The sequence below is a fragment of the Momordica charantia genome, assembly GCF_013281855.1.
Source record: "Momordica charantia cultivar OHB3-1 chromosome 7 unlocalized genomic scaffold, Mcharantia_2.0 BLBB01000007.1, whole genome shotgun sequence".
NCBI classification, from domain to species: Eukaryota; Viridiplantae; Streptophyta; class Magnoliopsida; order Cucurbitales; family Cucurbitaceae; genus Momordica; species Momordica charantia.
This window is the reverse complement of record NW_028275165.1, coordinates 15,657,844-15,674,605: the sequence shown is the minus strand read 5'-3', so window position 1 is coordinate 15,674,605 and position 16,762 is coordinate 15,657,844. Positions and strand designations below refer to the sequence as shown.

The window sequence follows — 16,762 nt, the reverse complement described above, 5'->3', positions numbered from 1 at the left end:
ACGGTTGTCGAACACACTGAATCTGACACAAGGGGAGCTTATGAACATAGATCGTCAAAGGGATTGGAGCAAGGGATTGCGGCATAAAAATAAAGAAGGGAGTTCTTTTAAATTTATGCGTAAGATAATATGTATTGTGTACTAATCTTTTGATAATCTATTTTAAATATCTGGGCGTGACCTCGTGGAGTAGGTTGTGAAACCGAACCACGTTAAAAATGTCGTGTGCTCATCTACCTTTTTAGCTTTCCATATTTTTAGTATTTTTACAAGTGAAATTAATTTTTATTTATACAATAGAAAAGTAAATTTGACATTTATCGTTATCATCCATCAAGTCATTAAATATCTTGGATAATTAGGTCGTTTCACAAATCTTTAATAACATCGTTAAAATTAAATATTAGAATGGGTAACATGGTTCGATTTTTCAATCAATGTTTGAACTAACTTTTTTATTTTAAAAAATAAAAATGAAAAGAGCCTAACTTTTTCATATCTTAAAAAAGGTAAAGAAATATAAATTATAAATATATAGAAGTTTACAATTTTAAGATAATAAATAAATAAATAAAGTCGAATTTCAATTGGAAACCTAGTTTAAATAGACATCTATTACTGATATTAATATCAATGATCGAATCTCTCGTTCCTATAATTATTAAACTAAAAAAAATGTCTGAATTTAAATTGGCTCTTCCAAAGGTTAAAGAGCCAATATCTTCATGTTGGATCAGATGGTAGTGCATCCTTCCCCATCCACCTTTTCATTCTTTCTGAGGTCTGTTCTACCTGAAAAAATAGATATATTTTAATCATTACAATCATCTTTTTTCTTTAGATGTCAAAAAATTCTAATAATAAAAAAGAAAAGTGATTTTTTATTGTACCATAAAAATATGATATATATGTCTCCATTAGTAGAATTATGTTCAAATTAGTATATTATGATTAACTTTTTTTTTCCTATCTTATAAATCATATTTTTATGTTATAAAACTAATTCGAAATACTTGATCTTTTGGTTGTAAATTGTATATCTAACTAGTTTTTTCAGAAATTATATACATGGTACACATAGGATAAGCGTTGTGTATGTCAATTTCCGTTAAAAAAAATAATGAGGTCAATCAAACTATTTTGAAAATTTTCTCATCAATTACAATTTTTCAAAACCATTCATGAAACTTTTTTCAATTTCTTTGTTGGACCAAATTCTCGTTTGAGCTTTTGGATTCTGTTACTATATCGATATTTATGTGCATCTCAAAAATCAATTTACAATTAAATGAATAATTTATTTATAAACTTTTGTTAGATTTTTTATCTTTCCAAACGTGAGATCGTTAAAAAAATGGTTAGCTAGTAACTATTTTACCCAACAAATAAAAGCAAAACTCACCTCCTTGTTCCAATTGGTTTTATAAACAATAAACAAGAGAATCATTGTCTGCAAGAATGTCCCACATATCATACCAATCCAAATTCCCTGCAAGAAAAGAAAAGAAAAAAATGTCCAAATATGATCACATCATTAAATGGGGGAAAATACAAAATTACAATTGAATAACCTTTTATTATATGAAGCTTTTGGTTTTTGAGAAAATATAAACATGTTTAACTAATTACCCCTCTTTTTCTTACTAGGAATTGAATTTTATTTTTTCCAAATAAACGGTCAATTCAATATATTTACAACTTTCACGACGATTTAGGGTTCGGTAATTAAACCATTAATAATATGAAATGGAGAGAATGATATTTAAATTTGAATTTAAATTTTCGTTCTTATATCATGTTAAATCATCACTAGACTCAAAAGAAATGTTTGCCTAGTGATTTTAAAATATTTTGGGTGATGTTGTATAACCTATGGTTGAATTGTAGGAGGAATAAATTATAGAAACATGGACCTTGCGGTAATTGATACGAAAGGTGGGCTTTATAAGCCTAAATTCATATTATAACATGAGTTTTCATGTAGTTCATGAGATTAACAGATTGTTGATTAGAATATGCAAACCTACCTACTAAATATAGGTTCGACTTCTTTTAATCTTTGATTATAAAAGCGTAATTCATGACCCGAACACTCCAAAACGATTAAATTTAATCTATGAGATCTAGGAAATGGTGGCTTTACCTCCACTCTTAAACTTGTTTTGTATCCAAGAAGAAACCCAAAAGGAAGGCCAACAACATAATAAGAAAACAAGTTAATGTAAGCCACCAAAGCTTGCCAACCTCCTCCAACAGCCACACCTGAAAATTTTGGCCATCAAAAAAATAATTAGGACAGATTACACGGTACCAACACAGGACATCCAGCTATGAGATCGTGTTAAGTTTATAGGTTATGACAAATTTAATGTTTTATATATATCTTAGCATTTCCCTCTCCACTCTTTCACATATATTATATTCTTACCTGATATCACTGGTTGAACGCTGTTGAGCACCATTGTTATACACAACAGGAAAGCTAAGCGAGAAACAGCCTCTTGCATTTCTTTGCTGTCGGTAAAGATGACCGCAAAGTAGTTTTTTGTCACCAGGATAATTGCTCCGAAAAAAAGCCCAATGCATAGCGATTGGACAATGGTGATAATGACGGAGTACTTTGCAGCTCTTGGATGCCCCAATCCAAGTTCGTTCGACACACGAACACTGAACAAAGAGAGTGAAAAAAAATCCAAGAAGGCTAGGGAGAATTTTGTTAGGGTTTTTGAAGTTCTAACCTTATGGCTGCATTGATTCCTATAAACAACATGCCTTCCCATCCATTTAGATTCATGCTAAAAAGATTTAAATATCACAAAGTTAGAAAGTTTTTTTGTAGCATTTTTCATTTCTACCTTTTAAAATTTAATTTTGACAAGTATATTGCCTTTGCTAATTGTTTATTATTTCTAAGGAAATAATTCTAAAATGATGCAGTTACATACAAATTTTGGAAAACAAAGTTAAATGTCATCTCCATGTTTTTAGCAAACATAAATAGAAGACCTTATTTTATGATTTTGAATTATCACTTGTTGCATAATGAATTATTTTTCATGCAAAATTTTAATTTTTTTAACCTCAAATTGAGTAAACAAGAAAGAAGAAATAGACATTAAATGCATTTATGATTTTAAATTAAAAAAAAAGATAATTATTAAATGCCTTTTTTTCTTTATCTTACTAAAAACAATAATAAATTAAATTAAAAAACAAACAAACAAAAAAACTAATATGACGTGTAATAAATTTCTGAATTATAAAAAATATATAATATATATAATAGATCGATGAATTTTTAGTTTTGTATCTAATTAAGTTTTGAAACTCTCAATTTTGTGTTTAAAAGATCATTGACTTATTTTTTTAAAGTTGAAAGAATTTATCAAACACAAAATTGAAGTTCGAACACATATTAAATATTTTTTCAAAGTTTTAGGAACTTATTAGACATAACATTAAGAATTTAAAGATCTCACCTTTTAAAGTTGGTTAAATTATAAATTTAATTCCTAAATTTTCTAGTTTGTGTTTAATAGATTCCTCAACTTTAAAAATATCTAATATATATATTTTTAACTTTCAATTTTGTGTCTAATAGGTCCATGACACTATATTTTTTAAAAATAATTGATCTATTTGACATAAAATTGAAATTTTTTGTCTAATAGGACCTTCAACTTCCAATTTTGTGTCCAATACATCTATGAATTTTATAAAATGTCAACTATGTCATGCATCTATTAGATCATACAAAATTGAAAATTTAACACAAAATTAAAAATTTAGGGACCCGTTAAACACAAAATTGAAAGTTTAATTACTTGTTAGATAGTTTTTAAAGTTCAAAGATATATAATTTAACCTTTAAAGTTTATAAATTTATTAAACACATAATTTAAAATTACTTAAATTACTATTTGGTCCCTAACTTTTGATAATGAATCTATTTAGTTCCTTATAGATTATTTAAAGTCTTAAAGATTTTGAAAAATAACCCTAAAAGTGAAGGACAGAAAAGAGATTAATCAAATATGGAAATTACCATATGGAGAGGGAACCCACAGCAATGATGGGGTCATCAAGATGTCCAGTAAGGACAATAATGGTCATAAAGTACCAGATCTCCAAGCACAGCATAACGGCCGAAGCAATGGAAAGCTTCACAAAATCCCACAAGTCCTTAAACGCCAGCCAAGACAGCCCCTTCCAGCACTCAGTACACCATCCTACAATATACACCACCTGAGCTATGGAGATCCCCCACGCCGACACGTCGTACGCGGCCGCGGCGCCGGCGGTCCCCCAGTCGAAGACTCTGATGAAGAGATAGAGAAGGCCGATGTGGAAGACCAGAGCCCCGAACCCGATCCAGGCCAGGATCCCGACCCGGCTCTGGGCCTGGAGGAACTTCTGGGTGGGGAAATTGATGGCGAGAGAGAACATCTGCGGGATTATTTGGACGGAGAATTTCCCGGCGAGGTCTGCGATCTCGGGCTCTTGTCCGAGGAGCTTGAGGATTGGAGTGGCGAAGATGTAGAGTGGGAGTAGGATGATGCAGGTTCCTGATAAGATTATCCATGACCGCTGCATGTAAATTCCCAGCATGCTTACTTGCCCGGCACCGAAGGCCTGCCCGCATAGCGTCTCTAGTGCACTCCCCATGCCCAGCTGCCAAAAAAAGAAGTATTTTGTTTTTTTATTAATAAATGATATCTATTCATCCTCTCGAGTTGTTGGGGTCGAAAGTACCAACCAAGAAGCCGAAGGAGAAATTGGCAATGACATTGAGAGAAATGGCGATGGCGGAGAGCTCCAAATCCCCAATATGGCCGACGAAGATACTGGTGAAAGAGTTCATCCCGTAATTACACAGAATATTGAACGCGATGGGCCCCGCAATCCCCCATAGCTTCGTCGACTCCACGAAGCACACGTATTTCACGTCCTCCAATGTCCTCACCGCCTCGTAATCTTCCTCGCTCGACTCGATCAGGGCCGACGGCGCCTCGTGCAGCTCCGCCGACACGCCGTCGAACCCGGCCGCCGGAGGACACCCATTTTCTTCTTTGCTGGTCCCTATTTTTTCTGCTCGGATTTTTCCCTTTTTTTTTTTCCTCTCTCTCTCTGCGGTAATTTCTTTTCTTTGTTGGAAAGTGGAGCGTTTTTTTCTTTTTTTCTTTTTTTTTTGGGGTTGTGGTTTATATTTGTTTCCTGTGATTTAGGATGGCCATTGGGAGGGAGACAGGTCGAAGGAGGTGTGTTGGGATTGGGAAGTTCCTATGATTTACATTATTACTTTTTTTAGTGCAACGAATTTAGGATGACCTGTGTTGAAAGAAGGTGATAGATTGGTTCGTTGCAAGTATATTTACTAAGGATATTCTCGGGACGGGACGCGTTTAGTTCACCATCCGTGTGAAATTCCCCATGAAATCTCGTGGAGATTGCGACGGGGATTCCTGGAATTGGGTTTACCGCTTTTAAGAAAATTTCTAATTAATTGTTTAATTTCTAATAATAAAATTTTATTTAGACGTCTGATCTTCATCTATATATATATTAGAGGGTTAAAAGAAGAATATGGTTTGTTTAGTATGTATGTATAGAGAGAATAATAAATTGTTTTTTAACCATGTATGTACGTATATATATATAAGTGAGACAGTACGGGGACGAGGAACGGGAACAGAGAATATTTGGAGTAACATTATTTTTTTTTAGTTGACATTTTCTGCATCATAACTATCAATATAGTTATTGTGAAGAAATTATACACCTACAGGAATTGACCTTGGACATTTTTTGTTTTGTAAAATGTATGTATAGACACCTAAAATCAGATCAAAGTTGATTATCTAGTTGTGCTAGAATTTTTTAAAAATGGATGCTCTACTTTTAAAAGTTTACTGATAAAAATAAACATTTTAAAAATACAGAAATTAAAATAGAAAAAGTTGAGAGTATTAAGACTAAAATGAATTAAAATGTCTATTGACATTATTTAAAGGATTAATTTGATTTAATTAAAAATTCAGTGAATCATTTTGGGTAAAAATTGAATTTTGTTTCAAAAATAATAATAATAGACTAGCGATAAAAATTGAATGTATTAATCTAGTTTTTAATGAATACCGTTTCCCCTCCCTCCATTTTCACTGTATTCCCTCTCAAACTGCACCGCGGTACTCTCCGGATGTCGCCGCCGTTATTCTTCCCGCCGGCGTCTCTACGAACTTCTCTCCATCTCTCGAATCTTTTCCCTCGATGCTGATTTGCCCGTCTACCCACTTCGGCCGTTCTCGTCTGCTTCATTCCCTTTCCTTCAACGCCCTGAAGGCCTCCGCCGCAGCGGGTTCCTCTCACAGCCTCGTGATCAAGTTGGGTTTGGTTAATCAACTCTCTGTCCAGAACAAAGTTTTGGGATTATATGTCAGATGCAAGAAATTCAAAGATGCACGGAAACTGTTCGATGAAATGTCTAGGCGAAATGTTGTGTCGTGGAACACGGTGATTTGTGGGCTTGTCGATTGTGGGTATGGAGGTGAGTTTAAAACGAGGCAGCATCCGAATATTTCGTTTTTCAAGGAGATGTTGCTGGCGAGGGTAGACCCGGATGGTGTAACGTTTAATGGGTTGTTGCGGTCTTGTGTTGTGTTGAACGATGTTGAAAGTGGTAGGCAATTGCATGGTCTTGTGATGAAAGTTGGGTTTGATTTGGATTGTTTTGTGGGGAGTGCTGTGGTAGACTTTTATGCAAAATGTGGGTTATATGAAGATGCAAGATTAGCTTTTGGCTGCATACTGTATAGAGATCTGGTTTTGTGGAATGTGATGTTGTATTGTTATGTTTTCAATTATTTGGGGAGAGGGGCGATTGAAATCTTTTATTTGATGCAGTTGGAAGGCTTTAGAGGTGATGATTTTACATTCAGCAGCCTGCTCAGTTCATGCAATTTTATAGGATCAGGGGAATTGGGTAAGCAGATTCATGGTCTTCTTATAAAACAGTCATTTGATTTAGATATTCTTGTGGCAAGCTCACTTGTAAATATGTATGCTAAAAACAATAGTTTACATAATGCCCGCAAGGTTTTAGATGAAATGCCGACTAAAAATTCTGTGTCTTGGACCACTATGATTGTGGGGTATGGGCAGCAAGAAGATGGGAAGGAGGCAGTGCGACTGTTTGGGAGAATGTTTCGGGAAGATTATTGTCCGGATGAGTTAACTTTTGCTAGCGTGCTGAGTTCATGTGGCTTTATATCTGGGGCTAGTGAGCTGAAGCAAGTTCATTCCTGCTTGCTAAAATTTGGTTTCGAAGCATTTTTGTCGATTAATAATGGTTTGATAACTGCATACTCTAAGTGTGGTAGTGTGGCTGCTGCGTTACGATGCTTTAGCTTAATTGCAGAGCCGGATTTGGTAACATGGACATCGATAATATGTGGTCTTGCGTTCTGTGGCCTTGAAAGGGATGCGGTTGAGTTGTTTGAGAAGATGTTATCTTATGGCATTAGACCAGATAGAATTGCCTTTCTTGGAGTTCTCTCTGCCTGTAGTCATGGGGGATTAGTAAACATGGGGCTTCACTACTTCAACTTAATGACGAATGGGTACCAAATTGTTCCCGATTCAGAGCATTTAACATGCCTCATTGACCTGATCGGTAGAGCGGGTCTTCTAGATGAGGCTTTTGATCTTTTGAAATCGGTGCCAAAGGAAGCTGGATCAGATGCTTTCGGGGCATTCATTCGGGCATGTAGAACTCATGGTAACCCAAGGTTAGCCAAATGGACCATGGAATTTTCATCAGAGCCAAAAGAACCTGTGAATTACTCTCTAATGTCGAATATGTATGCTTCTGAAGGTAGCTGGTCAGACGTGGCGAGAATGCGCAAACTTATGAAGGATAGTTGTGAACGGAAATCCCCAGGCTATAGTTGGATAGAGATTGCTGGTTTTAACCATTTGTTCGTATCAAGTGATAGATCTCACCCGCAGTCTTTAGATCTTTATGTGATGGTGGGATTGTTACTAAACACGACAAAGAAAGATTACATTTCGATAGCGTCCAAGGTCGATCTTGCTCCCGAATGAATGCCGAAGCTCAATTGATCTCAAGTTTCTGTTGGAATTGCACATCCCTGTTCGATATTCGTCAAAACTAACGGTTAGATATTCACTTTTGGTCTTTAAAGTTTGCATAAAATATCATTTTTGTGTGGACTGATTTTACATGAATTATTTAATATAAATTGGAATACGTTATGAAATCTGAACACTCAGATCTACTATATCTGACTTCAACTCCTGTACATCTAGGCAATTCATCATCAAATAAAAAAATTAGTAACTTTGTTTAAAAAAAAAAAAAAAGTATAGTAACTATGACTAAAATAATTATTTATGCAAAGTTTCATAACTAAAGTAGAATATCCAAAAATTTAGTTATTGGCTTGAAATAGGTGGAAAAGAAAGAAAGGGAATAGTAGAATTGTTTATTTTTAGTGTTAACTTCCTGAATAGTTTAGGAACATATGGGCCATATAAATGAATATGATACTATTTAGGGCACAAGTAGGGCTCATCTCACATCTAGGGTTTTTTTATTCTAAAAGAACCAGCCATACAATTTGATTATTCCATTTGAAGTATCATTTTTATACACCTATTCAGTTCAGATTGCTTGAAAATTTATATTGATATTTGGGGAAATTTTGAGAAATACTCATTTGGAGCCCTGGTTTCTTTTCACTTTTCAGGCTTTCTGTTCTCAAGAACTACTTGTACAATTTGATTTCTTCCATTTAAAGTAGCATTTACTGTTAGACACCTTCTTTTAAATTAACTTGATTGTTCACATTGATTTTCAGTGATTGGACAGCTCTAAAAGCTCGTATCATCGACGATAAATTTTCCCCAAAATGAGGATGAGTCAATTTGGGTGCAAAGATGCAGAAAAAGGTCCAGAGACGTTGAAATATTTGATGTCTACAATCTTGAAACAGTCTGGATTCTTGCCTAATTTAAAACAAGCACCAAACTGATGCTTTTCTTTACGTTTCGGTCAATTTGAAACATCAATGAGTGTTCAACAACTCCCAGTCTCTGAAGACTTCCCTAACCAATTGAAGTTGAGTGAAAGTGTAACACTATAGCAATGGCCACTGAATTAATATGAATTATAGTTTGGATTTGCACATTGGTAGTACTGATATAACATGAAATTCCTGAGTTTACTTTGGAAACAGTTGAAGTATTTGGATGGAAATCCATTTCCCAAATTTGGTGACTATAAAACTCTAAGATCAAATTTACTTCTCATTTACCCCAAATCAGAGGGATCATTCTCTCTAATCTAAGTTAAGAATATTCACAATTCATGTCTTATTTTTCCTACCAAAAAAGAAAGAAAGAATTATGAAAGGGAAAGATCAAACCTGTGAGAGAATAATAATTTACAGCAATAATTCAAAAGCTATATCCTGTAAGTCTCCAATCGGGGCCGAAATTTACAACATCGCCTCTATTTTCTGCTTCTTCCTATACTCTTCTAGGCAACGAATCCTGCCTAGCCAATTCATAATTTACGTTCGAGCTTATTCCATTTTCCCCATTCGCAGCAACCAAATTGTCGCCATTCGAAACACTCGCTTTCGAACAGAGGAAGAAGAATGACGATGTGTAGATAGTCAAGTGCCAAATGCTGCAAAATATTCGACAAGCCGAAACTTAGAGAGAGATTGAGAGAGATCGAGAGAGAGAGAGGGGTTATGTGGTACCTATGCCAAATCCAGTAAGTTTCAGTGGTTTCCAAATTCCAGCTGATGGCAGCAATAGCCAATGCAGTGAAACCTGCAAGCATAAAGCCCCATCTGTATCTTCTGTAGAGAGTCTTGAAGAGATTATGCGCCCATGCTTTAATAGCTTCCCATCTGTGCTCAGCATATAAATTACTTTCAGAAGGCCAAAAGGGTAACACCATAATTTCACTCACGCGACCTTAAATTGCCTCTATTAATTAAAATAACACTTTTGGTTGATACACCATCATTAAAGTAACGATTTAGTTCTTGATTTTAGCTTGTAACACTTTAATCCATATTCTTGAACTTTTAATCTTATATATATAGATCGATAAACTAACGAAAAAGCAAATGTGTTTATAAATTACAAAAACTAAATCGTTATATAATAAAGATAGACACTTAAAGTAACGATTTAGTTCCTGATTTTAGTTTGTAACACTTCGGTCCATGTTCTTGAACTTTTAATCTTGTATATGTAGATCGATAAACTGACGAAGAACCAAATGTGTTTATAAATTACAAAGACTAAATCGTTATATAATAAACATGGACACTTAATTTTGATGAGGTTTTTTACGATAGGGACTACATCGCTATAAATTTTAAACTATAGAGATTAAATTGTTACCAATTTTAAAGTACAAGAACTAAATTGTTACAAATTAAAGTTTAGAGACTAAATTATTACTTTAATGAAAATATCGAGACTAAAAGTGTTTTTTAACCTAGTGTCTTAGTTGTTTCTGGTACAAAATACTAATAATTATAACTTATAAGTGAATGACTCATGTAAAGAAGATGTTCACCTTTGAAGCACATTCAAAGAAATTCCCATTGGAAGGGAGAATGATCGATACTTCGTCGATAACTCGATCAGCCATCCGACTAGAAGACCAAGCGCACCAATTGCCAACACAATAACGATATTGGAAGACCTGAAGAAGTTCAATATTTGGTCACAAATCACAATAACCGATTACTCTTTTCATCTAAAAGGAAGGCCACGTTTATAATTTTAGTCACCGCGTCGCCTTGGTTATAGCCATGAGAGCAGTTAGGATCGCGACAACAGTATGAATTGCCCTTTTATAAACTTCGTCAATTGTTGCCAGGTACACGAATGTGCTAACGACGGCCATGAAAGAGAGCCAGAAGTCCATAAACTGAAAAATAATCAGGTCATCAGAGTTTTATAACAGAATGCGTGCAAACAAACACAACAGTCAAATTCATGTCAAGGTTTTTCATGAAAATCGCACAGCGAATTAGATTTCTATGGTGGTTCGAAATTGTTGTATAAAATGTTCTGATAATCCAAAAAAATATATATAATGGCAATGGCTGATCAGCAATTAAGAAAAAATTACCTGTAAAACATTGAATGATAATGGACACCAAGTGCCCACATCACAAGCATGGTATAAACCACTTGAAATCCCACTTGAGGTGAACAGCACCCACTCTGCTAGAGCCTGCAAGAACAAACTTTCATGGTTTGTAAAGAAAATATTTTTGGAATTTAGAGGAAAGAACAATGAAACTCGTAGTTTGATTTACCTTTTGTCGAAGGGCCCAATAGGCGGGAAAAATAGCAGCAGCGTTCGATGCAATTAGCGCTATTGATTGCTGCACGTGCCCTGGCATCGGTTCCAAGCTAAAGGTTCAGGTTTGAAGGGGAATACAGTTTATACATAAGTTGATACTATCAGCCTACTAATTCCACAATCAAAATTTTCTGGAACTTCAGAATTTCTGTCCAATGCCATTGGCAATCCAATATTAAGCTGAAGTAACTTTTACCTTTATGGTTGACAATCTCAATGCTGCAATCAAAGCCTCCATGATTTCGGTCGCAGGAGCAATAGCTGGAAGGAAAACGATAACGACATTCAGTTTACCAAGCTGGGAAATTAAATAGCTAGAAGAGAGCATGAAAGTACACAGCGTGGGGGTCAATGAAGCTCACCTATATGATGTGACTCCACTAGCATCAAAAGCAAAATCACATCTTCCATGGGACGAGCATCTGTTTGGGCAACGCTCAAGCACGACTGACATAATAGTTTGATCTTCAGCCAGACTTCTGTTGACTCGATGCCTTAACCCGAAAGCCCAAGTTCCTTCACTGGCATATAAAATATGGAAATCTATATTTACATTGCTTGAATTGTAGAGGGAAAGGAATGCTGAGCCACCACTGTTACTGGTTTGGTTTTTATAACAATAATCCCAGTTATCAAGAGATGGTAATCCACCAAATCTAGCATAGACTTCACAATCCATTGTCATAGAAGTTGATAATTGGAAGTGAATATTTCCTCCGGCTGCGCCCCGAGGAACATCAAGAACAAAATAAGTCCAAGCAAACTTTTGCTCTCCATGATTTGAAGAGTTGCTTAGAAGAGGTTCAATAGCAAAGTTCGCCGATTCAAAGTACTGTTCTTTGATTGGCATATAATATGATTCGAATGGTGATGAACCTCTTCTGACAATCGCCTGCAGTCAGCTTGTCAATCAGTTAATGAATCCATAAAATTTCTTCAAGAATTTAGAAAAATGGAAGACACTAAATTGAAATGGATTTAGATCTCATATACTAGCAGGAAAAGTATATAAGCAACATGAATCAGGCTTGTACATTCATATTATGGTCGTTTACTTGCACTGGTACAACATCAAACTTAGATCTGAAACTGTTTATTTATCACTACAATAACAACCCATAGATGAATGTAGAAGTCAGTTTCGTTTTTCCTTGTTTCACGATGTATCCCATACCGAATCTCGATTTTAAACCATTTTTCTCCTTCAATTTGCAATTTAGCAATGGTGGCTTTTACAACTTTACTTCATTAATACTTTGTTTAACCAACATTGAAGTTTCAATTTCTAATATAAAATTCAAATACTCAATATTGTGATGAAATATTTATTTCATACTAGTGTTACTAAATATTGAAAAATATTTCTGAGAATCCTTTTTTGGACAAACTAATATTTAACATCAAAATTCAATCATTTAAACTACGAACTATAAAATAAAAGATCAATTCAGAAAGTAGTATGTAACCAAACTAATGCTCTATTGGAAGTGAAACTAATGAAACCATGAAAGGCTATATTTCTATATATGGTCTTACCTGGAGGACATATCGGTTCCATGTACAATTAGGTCCAGTCTTTCCATATGGGCATTGAAGCACGTATGATTCCATGGAGTAGCAAACCCTCGAATTGTTGACCGGAACCCTTCCAAGTTCTTTTGAGAGATTCAGAGGCATGATGGAGATATACCAGTGGCCTACTTTTGGAAAACGGATAACCAAAGGGCCTGTGTTTAAGTTACCAGAATAATCATGCAGGGCTTCCGAAGGAATTGCGCCATGACGAACGAAGCACATCATACTAATTCCACTAACATTACTAGAGTTATTGGACTGTGTTAAGTTGAGCCTCACATTTGTTGCTGAAATGGTCAGCTCTTCTGCAACACCTTCCAACTCCAAAGAGTACATTTTTTGTTCACCATCTCTAAGACAAGATGTTGTAAATGTACTCCTGCATAAAACCAAATTTTCGGCTGATCTGTTGTATGACATAGCATCTGAAACGTTTTCGACAAGATTATGACCCTCGGATAAATAACATGAGAGCGGATCAACTGTTTGATTGCAATATTGCCCGAACATTGTAGAGGGCGAACACCCTTCCACTGTAACATTGGCAGTGAAAGAAAATGATGGCCCTCGGATGATCTGCAATTCAAGGAGATTAGTTTCTGTCATTTCATTTCCTTTGGTTCCATAAAAAAATGATATTTTGCTCGTTGAAACAAATAAAACACATACACTCAACTAACTAACAATCCAAAAAAATTTTATTCATTGCAACTCATGCATACCATCTTCGATTGTGTTCTTGAAGACCCGATGCCGTTGAAGAGACCAAAATACCAGACTCCTGGAGATATCTGAACAACTAAAAGAAGATATCAGTTTTCACCAGCCAAACAACCAAAAGAATGAGGAAAAAAAAAAAAAAAAAAAAAGCAACAGCTCAAACTGGGGAGTTTCCATAACCAAGAGAAGTCGCAGTCATTGTCATAAAGAGCAAAATAGAGAATGGAAGAAACATGTTATCAGAGAAACCCAAACAAGGGCATCAAGACATTAATTTATATTTGAATTTTACTCTGAACTTTTCATTTCCAAAAGAGGAACTCTACACTTTTAATTGGAAAAAAAAAAAAAGATTATTGATATACCTGCTCATTAGTCAACTTTACTTCGATATATCGCTGCATTGGATAGCATTGCTCCGCATTTTGATGGCCTTGTATTCCCTCAATCGAAATGTTGGTCAAAAGAGCTAACCCTGTTGCAGGAGAGAACTTTCAAGAACCACTTGAAATAAAATCATTCTGAAGACTGTCTACATATCAGAGAAGTGACATGTACGTTTTCCATTAAATCAAAGACAATTGAAAGTCAAATTGTGGAAGTAATGTACGTCAAAACTGGGGACAGAGCCCCCATAGCCTAGAACTGTTAGCAGAATTTGAAGTGATTAGCACCTATCTTCCCAGTCCCAGATTTGATTTTGAGAAAAATGTGTTTTAAGCCTCCCAAGGAAAAAAATAACAACCTTAAAAAGTAATAAATCCAGGAAATAAAATGTTCAACGTAAAACAAAAGGCTAAGAAGAATAAATCCAGACAAACTAGAACTACATGAAGCTTATTTTAAGTTGTAGCTAACTCAAACAACCTGAATCTATTAAGGAAGTGTTAGCATCCGGCAGCGGGGGGCTGCCATCTCTGAAGCAAATTATAGGCAATGCACGCTTTGGTATCTTTCTTACGCTCGCGATGTCCTGAAAACAATTTGCACAGTAAGAAACAGGAAAACCAAGAGACTAAGAGAGATTGCTTATTAACAGCTAAATCACATTCCAGGGCAAATGTAGCATAAAGTTTTTTAGTATAAAACAATTCTGGACTACAACTGCAGCAGCAGAGTCAAAATAATTCAGAGTGAAAAAAATAAAAATCAGACGGGACACTTGAAGTCACAGGACAATCGTCAGATATCGGAGTTTAAATAGTTATATTTTCAAACTCAAACTTGGTATGCGTACTTACAAGATCTACATCTGAGTTCAATGAAATAGACAATGATGAGAACCATGGCGGCAACTCAACTGGAACAGGGAAAAAAAAAAGAACAAAATTAAACGCTGAAAAGAAGAAATTTCGTATACTTACCTCAAACAACACACCAAACTCCTTGATACCTAAGATCTAAAAGCACAAAACATCAATTTGCTAACTAAAAAGGTTGGAAAATAATAAATGAAAACTTTCTACAAACAAAACCCTAATTCCTAATCAAGAGACCACAGTTAAACATGGCTTGCAGAATGCTTTCCCAAGACCCTTTTATCCTCGTCTCCCCTGTTAACCGCAGAAAGAGACCTGATTTTTTATTAGAGCACATCAGCTCCATTGTTTAATCAACTCAAATTTTTCATTTATATTGTTGAAGATCGATAGTTTATTCCAGACAGAAATCAGCAACACAAACAAGTAGAGCTCAAAATTCAGGACAACATAAAACTCAATGGTGGTGTATTCAAAGAAAACCAAATCATAAACTAAAAACGCAGCAGAATTCAACACCAAATCACGAAATCGACACGTACCCAGAAAACAACAGCAAACGAGATAACGAAATTCCACAAAATTCCAAAGTAATTAATGAATTCAACAAAACCCCAACTCAATTTCAAAAACCTGACGTCGACCCAGTAATCACTTCACAGCATAAACACACAAAATGATCAAATAAAACACCAAAGTCGGAAGCAAAGCAACTACTCCACTGGCAAACAACAAGCAAACAAACAAAGAAAGAACAAATAACTCCACAATTTGTCTAAGAAGTTGACATCACGAAGCAACCAATCACTCAATCAACAGCAGAGAATCGCAATCAAATCCTTACAAAACAATAAAAACACGCACCTCTAAAATACCGAAGCTGAAATGGCTGCAACTGGGTATCAGGGTACGTAAGGCTGGAGACTGTGAAAGTAGAAAAATCATGGAATTGGAACGAATGAGAGCGGCCAATGAAAAGACATAGAATCAAACAGACAAGAGTGTAGAGAATCGAATTCGAAGCCATCAATCTTCTTCTTCTTCTTTGAATAATTCGGCTGCTGAAGGATTATGCGATTGTGGGGGAAAAGGGGGGAGCAGGATTCTAAAAGATGAAACGATGGAAATTTTGGGTTATTCGCATCATGGAGCACTGAAAGATCAATGGCTCCCTCCTTTTTTTTTTGCTGCTTTGAAAATTCTTCTTCTTCTTCTTCTTCTTCTTCTTCTTAAGGAGAGAGCCTCTGGTTTTCTTTTTTTTTTTTCCTCTTCTTTTTGGCGTTTAGACTTCGAAGTTTAAAGTTGACTGGGATCACGACCGAGTTTGTTGAAGCCCACGCGCTCTGGATGCGTGGTGGTCACGCGCTCTAATTTTAATATTAAATTACATTTCTTGTCGATAAATTGATTAACACCTTTACTGTATCAAATGAATTCAGTCAATACTCGCTGTCGTGGTTAAAAGAAAGACAAAAATTTTAATTATTTTATGTCATGCTATAAATCCATTTCATTTTGTTAAAATATATATTCTAAATTATACAATATTTTAAAATTGTACTAAAAATATACAATATTTTAAAATAATAGTTATACAAAACTTATAACAAAAATGTTAATAAATTAATAATATTAATTTTACACTAATAGTTATACAAAACTTCTAACAAAAATGTTAATAAATTAATAATATTATTTTACACTAAATATTTAGTTCATAAGTGATAATTGCTTGTTTACGAATATATAAACAAAATTTTAGATTGAGATTCAATTTTCAAATTTGCTGTCA

General features: G+C 34.9%; 3 protein-coding genes across 8 annotated transcripts; 1 reads left to right on the top strand and 2 right to left on the bottom strand.

Moving 5' to 3' along the window:
- Nucleotides 1-581: 581 nt before the first annotated feature.
- On the bottom strand, nucleotides 582-5,007 carry LOC111024348 (MATE efflux family protein). Its single transcript, XM_088126634.1, has 7 exons — nucleotides 4,757-5,007; nucleotides 4,046-4,671; nucleotides 2,739-2,795; nucleotides 2,429-2,667; nucleotides 2,144-2,262; nucleotides 1,403-1,489; nucleotides 582-792 (listed from the first exon to the last, which is right to left on the bottom strand). Exons 1-7 carry the CDS (start codon nucleotides 4,859-4,861, stop codon nucleotides 724-726), a joined length of 1,302 nt encoding a protein of 433 aa, XP_087982760.1. The 5' UTR covers nucleotides 4,862-5,007; the 3' UTR covers nucleotides 582-723.
- A 1,102-nt stretch (nucleotides 5,008-6,109) lies between these two features.
- On the top strand, nucleotides 6,110-9,242 carry LOC111024342 (Pentatricopeptide repeat (PPR-like) superfamily protein). Of its 4 annotated transcripts, none has more exons than XM_088126549.1 (3): nucleotides 6,429-6,544; nucleotides 6,901-8,173; nucleotides 8,877-9,242. In XM_088126549.1, exons 1-2 carry the CDS (start codon nucleotides 6,539-6,541, stop codon nucleotides 8,098-8,100), a joined length of 1,206 nt encoding a protein of 401 aa, XP_087982675.1. In that variant the 5' UTR covers nucleotides 6,429-6,538; the 3' UTR covers nucleotides 8,101-8,173; nucleotides 8,877-9,242. The 4 variants fall into 4 exon arrangements, with proteins under 4 accessions (XP_087982673.1, XP_022157684.1, XP_087982675.1 ...); XM_088126548.1 differs by having other exon boundaries at nucleotides 6,539-6,676; XM_088126547.1 differs by lacking the exon at nucleotides 8,877-9,242 and having other exon boundaries at nucleotides 6,110-7,784; nucleotides 7,871-8,002.
- Nucleotides 9,243-9,306: 64 nt separating this feature from the next.
- On the bottom strand, nucleotides 9,307-16,236 carry LOC111024341 (transmembrane protein-like protein). 3 transcript variants are annotated; one of them, XM_088126544.1, is made up of 15 exons: nucleotides 15,835-16,236; nucleotides 15,208-15,285; nucleotides 14,953-15,011; nucleotides 14,579-14,684; nucleotides 14,077-14,186; nucleotides 13,714-13,782; nucleotides 12,953-13,567; nucleotides 11,779-12,308; nucleotides 11,613-11,677; nucleotides 11,370-11,449; nucleotides 11,180-11,284; nucleotides 10,836-10,975; nucleotides 10,619-10,747; nucleotides 9,786-9,938; nucleotides 9,307-9,709 (listed from the first exon to the last, which is right to left on the bottom strand). In XM_088126544.1, the coding sequence occupies exons 1-15, from the start codon at nucleotides 15,995-15,997 to the stop codon at nucleotides 9,547-9,549; spliced, it is 2,565 nt and encodes an 854-aa protein (XP_087982670.1). In that variant the 5' UTR covers nucleotides 15,998-16,236; the 3' UTR covers nucleotides 9,307-9,546. The 3 variants fall into 3 exon arrangements, with proteins under 3 accessions (XP_087982670.1, XP_087982671.1, XP_087982672.1); XM_088126545.1 differs by lacking the exon at nucleotides 15,208-15,285; XM_088126546.1 differs by lacking the exons at nucleotides 14,953-15,011; nucleotides 15,208-15,285.
- Between the last annotated feature and the right edge of the window lie 526 nt (nucleotides 16,237-16,762).

Coding starts and splice junctions, on each gene's coding strand:
- LOC111024348 (XM_088126634.1), bottom strand. CDS start 4,861: ATGAACTCTTTCACCAGTATCTTCGTCGGCCATATTGGGGATTTGGAG. Junction 4,672..4,756: donor ATTTCTCCTTCGGCTTCTTG/GTTGGTACTTTC, acceptor TTTTTTTGGCAG/CTGGGCATGGGGAGTGCACT. Junction 793..1,402: donor AAACCAATTGGAACAAGGAG/GTGAGTTTTGCT, acceptor CTATTTTTTCAG/GTAGAACAGACCTCAGAAAG.
- LOC111024342 (XM_022301992.2), top strand. CDS start 6,268: ATGCTGATTTGCCCGTCTACCCACTTCGGCCGTTCTCGTCTGCTTCAT.
- LOC111024341 (XM_088126544.1), bottom strand. CDS start 15,997: ATGGCTTCGAATTCGATTCTCTACACTCTTGTCTGTTTGATTCTATGT. Junction 14,187..14,578: donor CACTTCCTTAATAGATTCAG/GTTGTTTGAGTT, acceptor CTCCTGCAACAG/GGTTAGCTCTTTTGACCAAC. Junction 9,939..10,618: donor TCTTTGAATGTGCTTCAAAG/GTGAACATCTTC, acceptor TGCTGAGCACAG/ATGGGAAGCTATTAAAGCAT.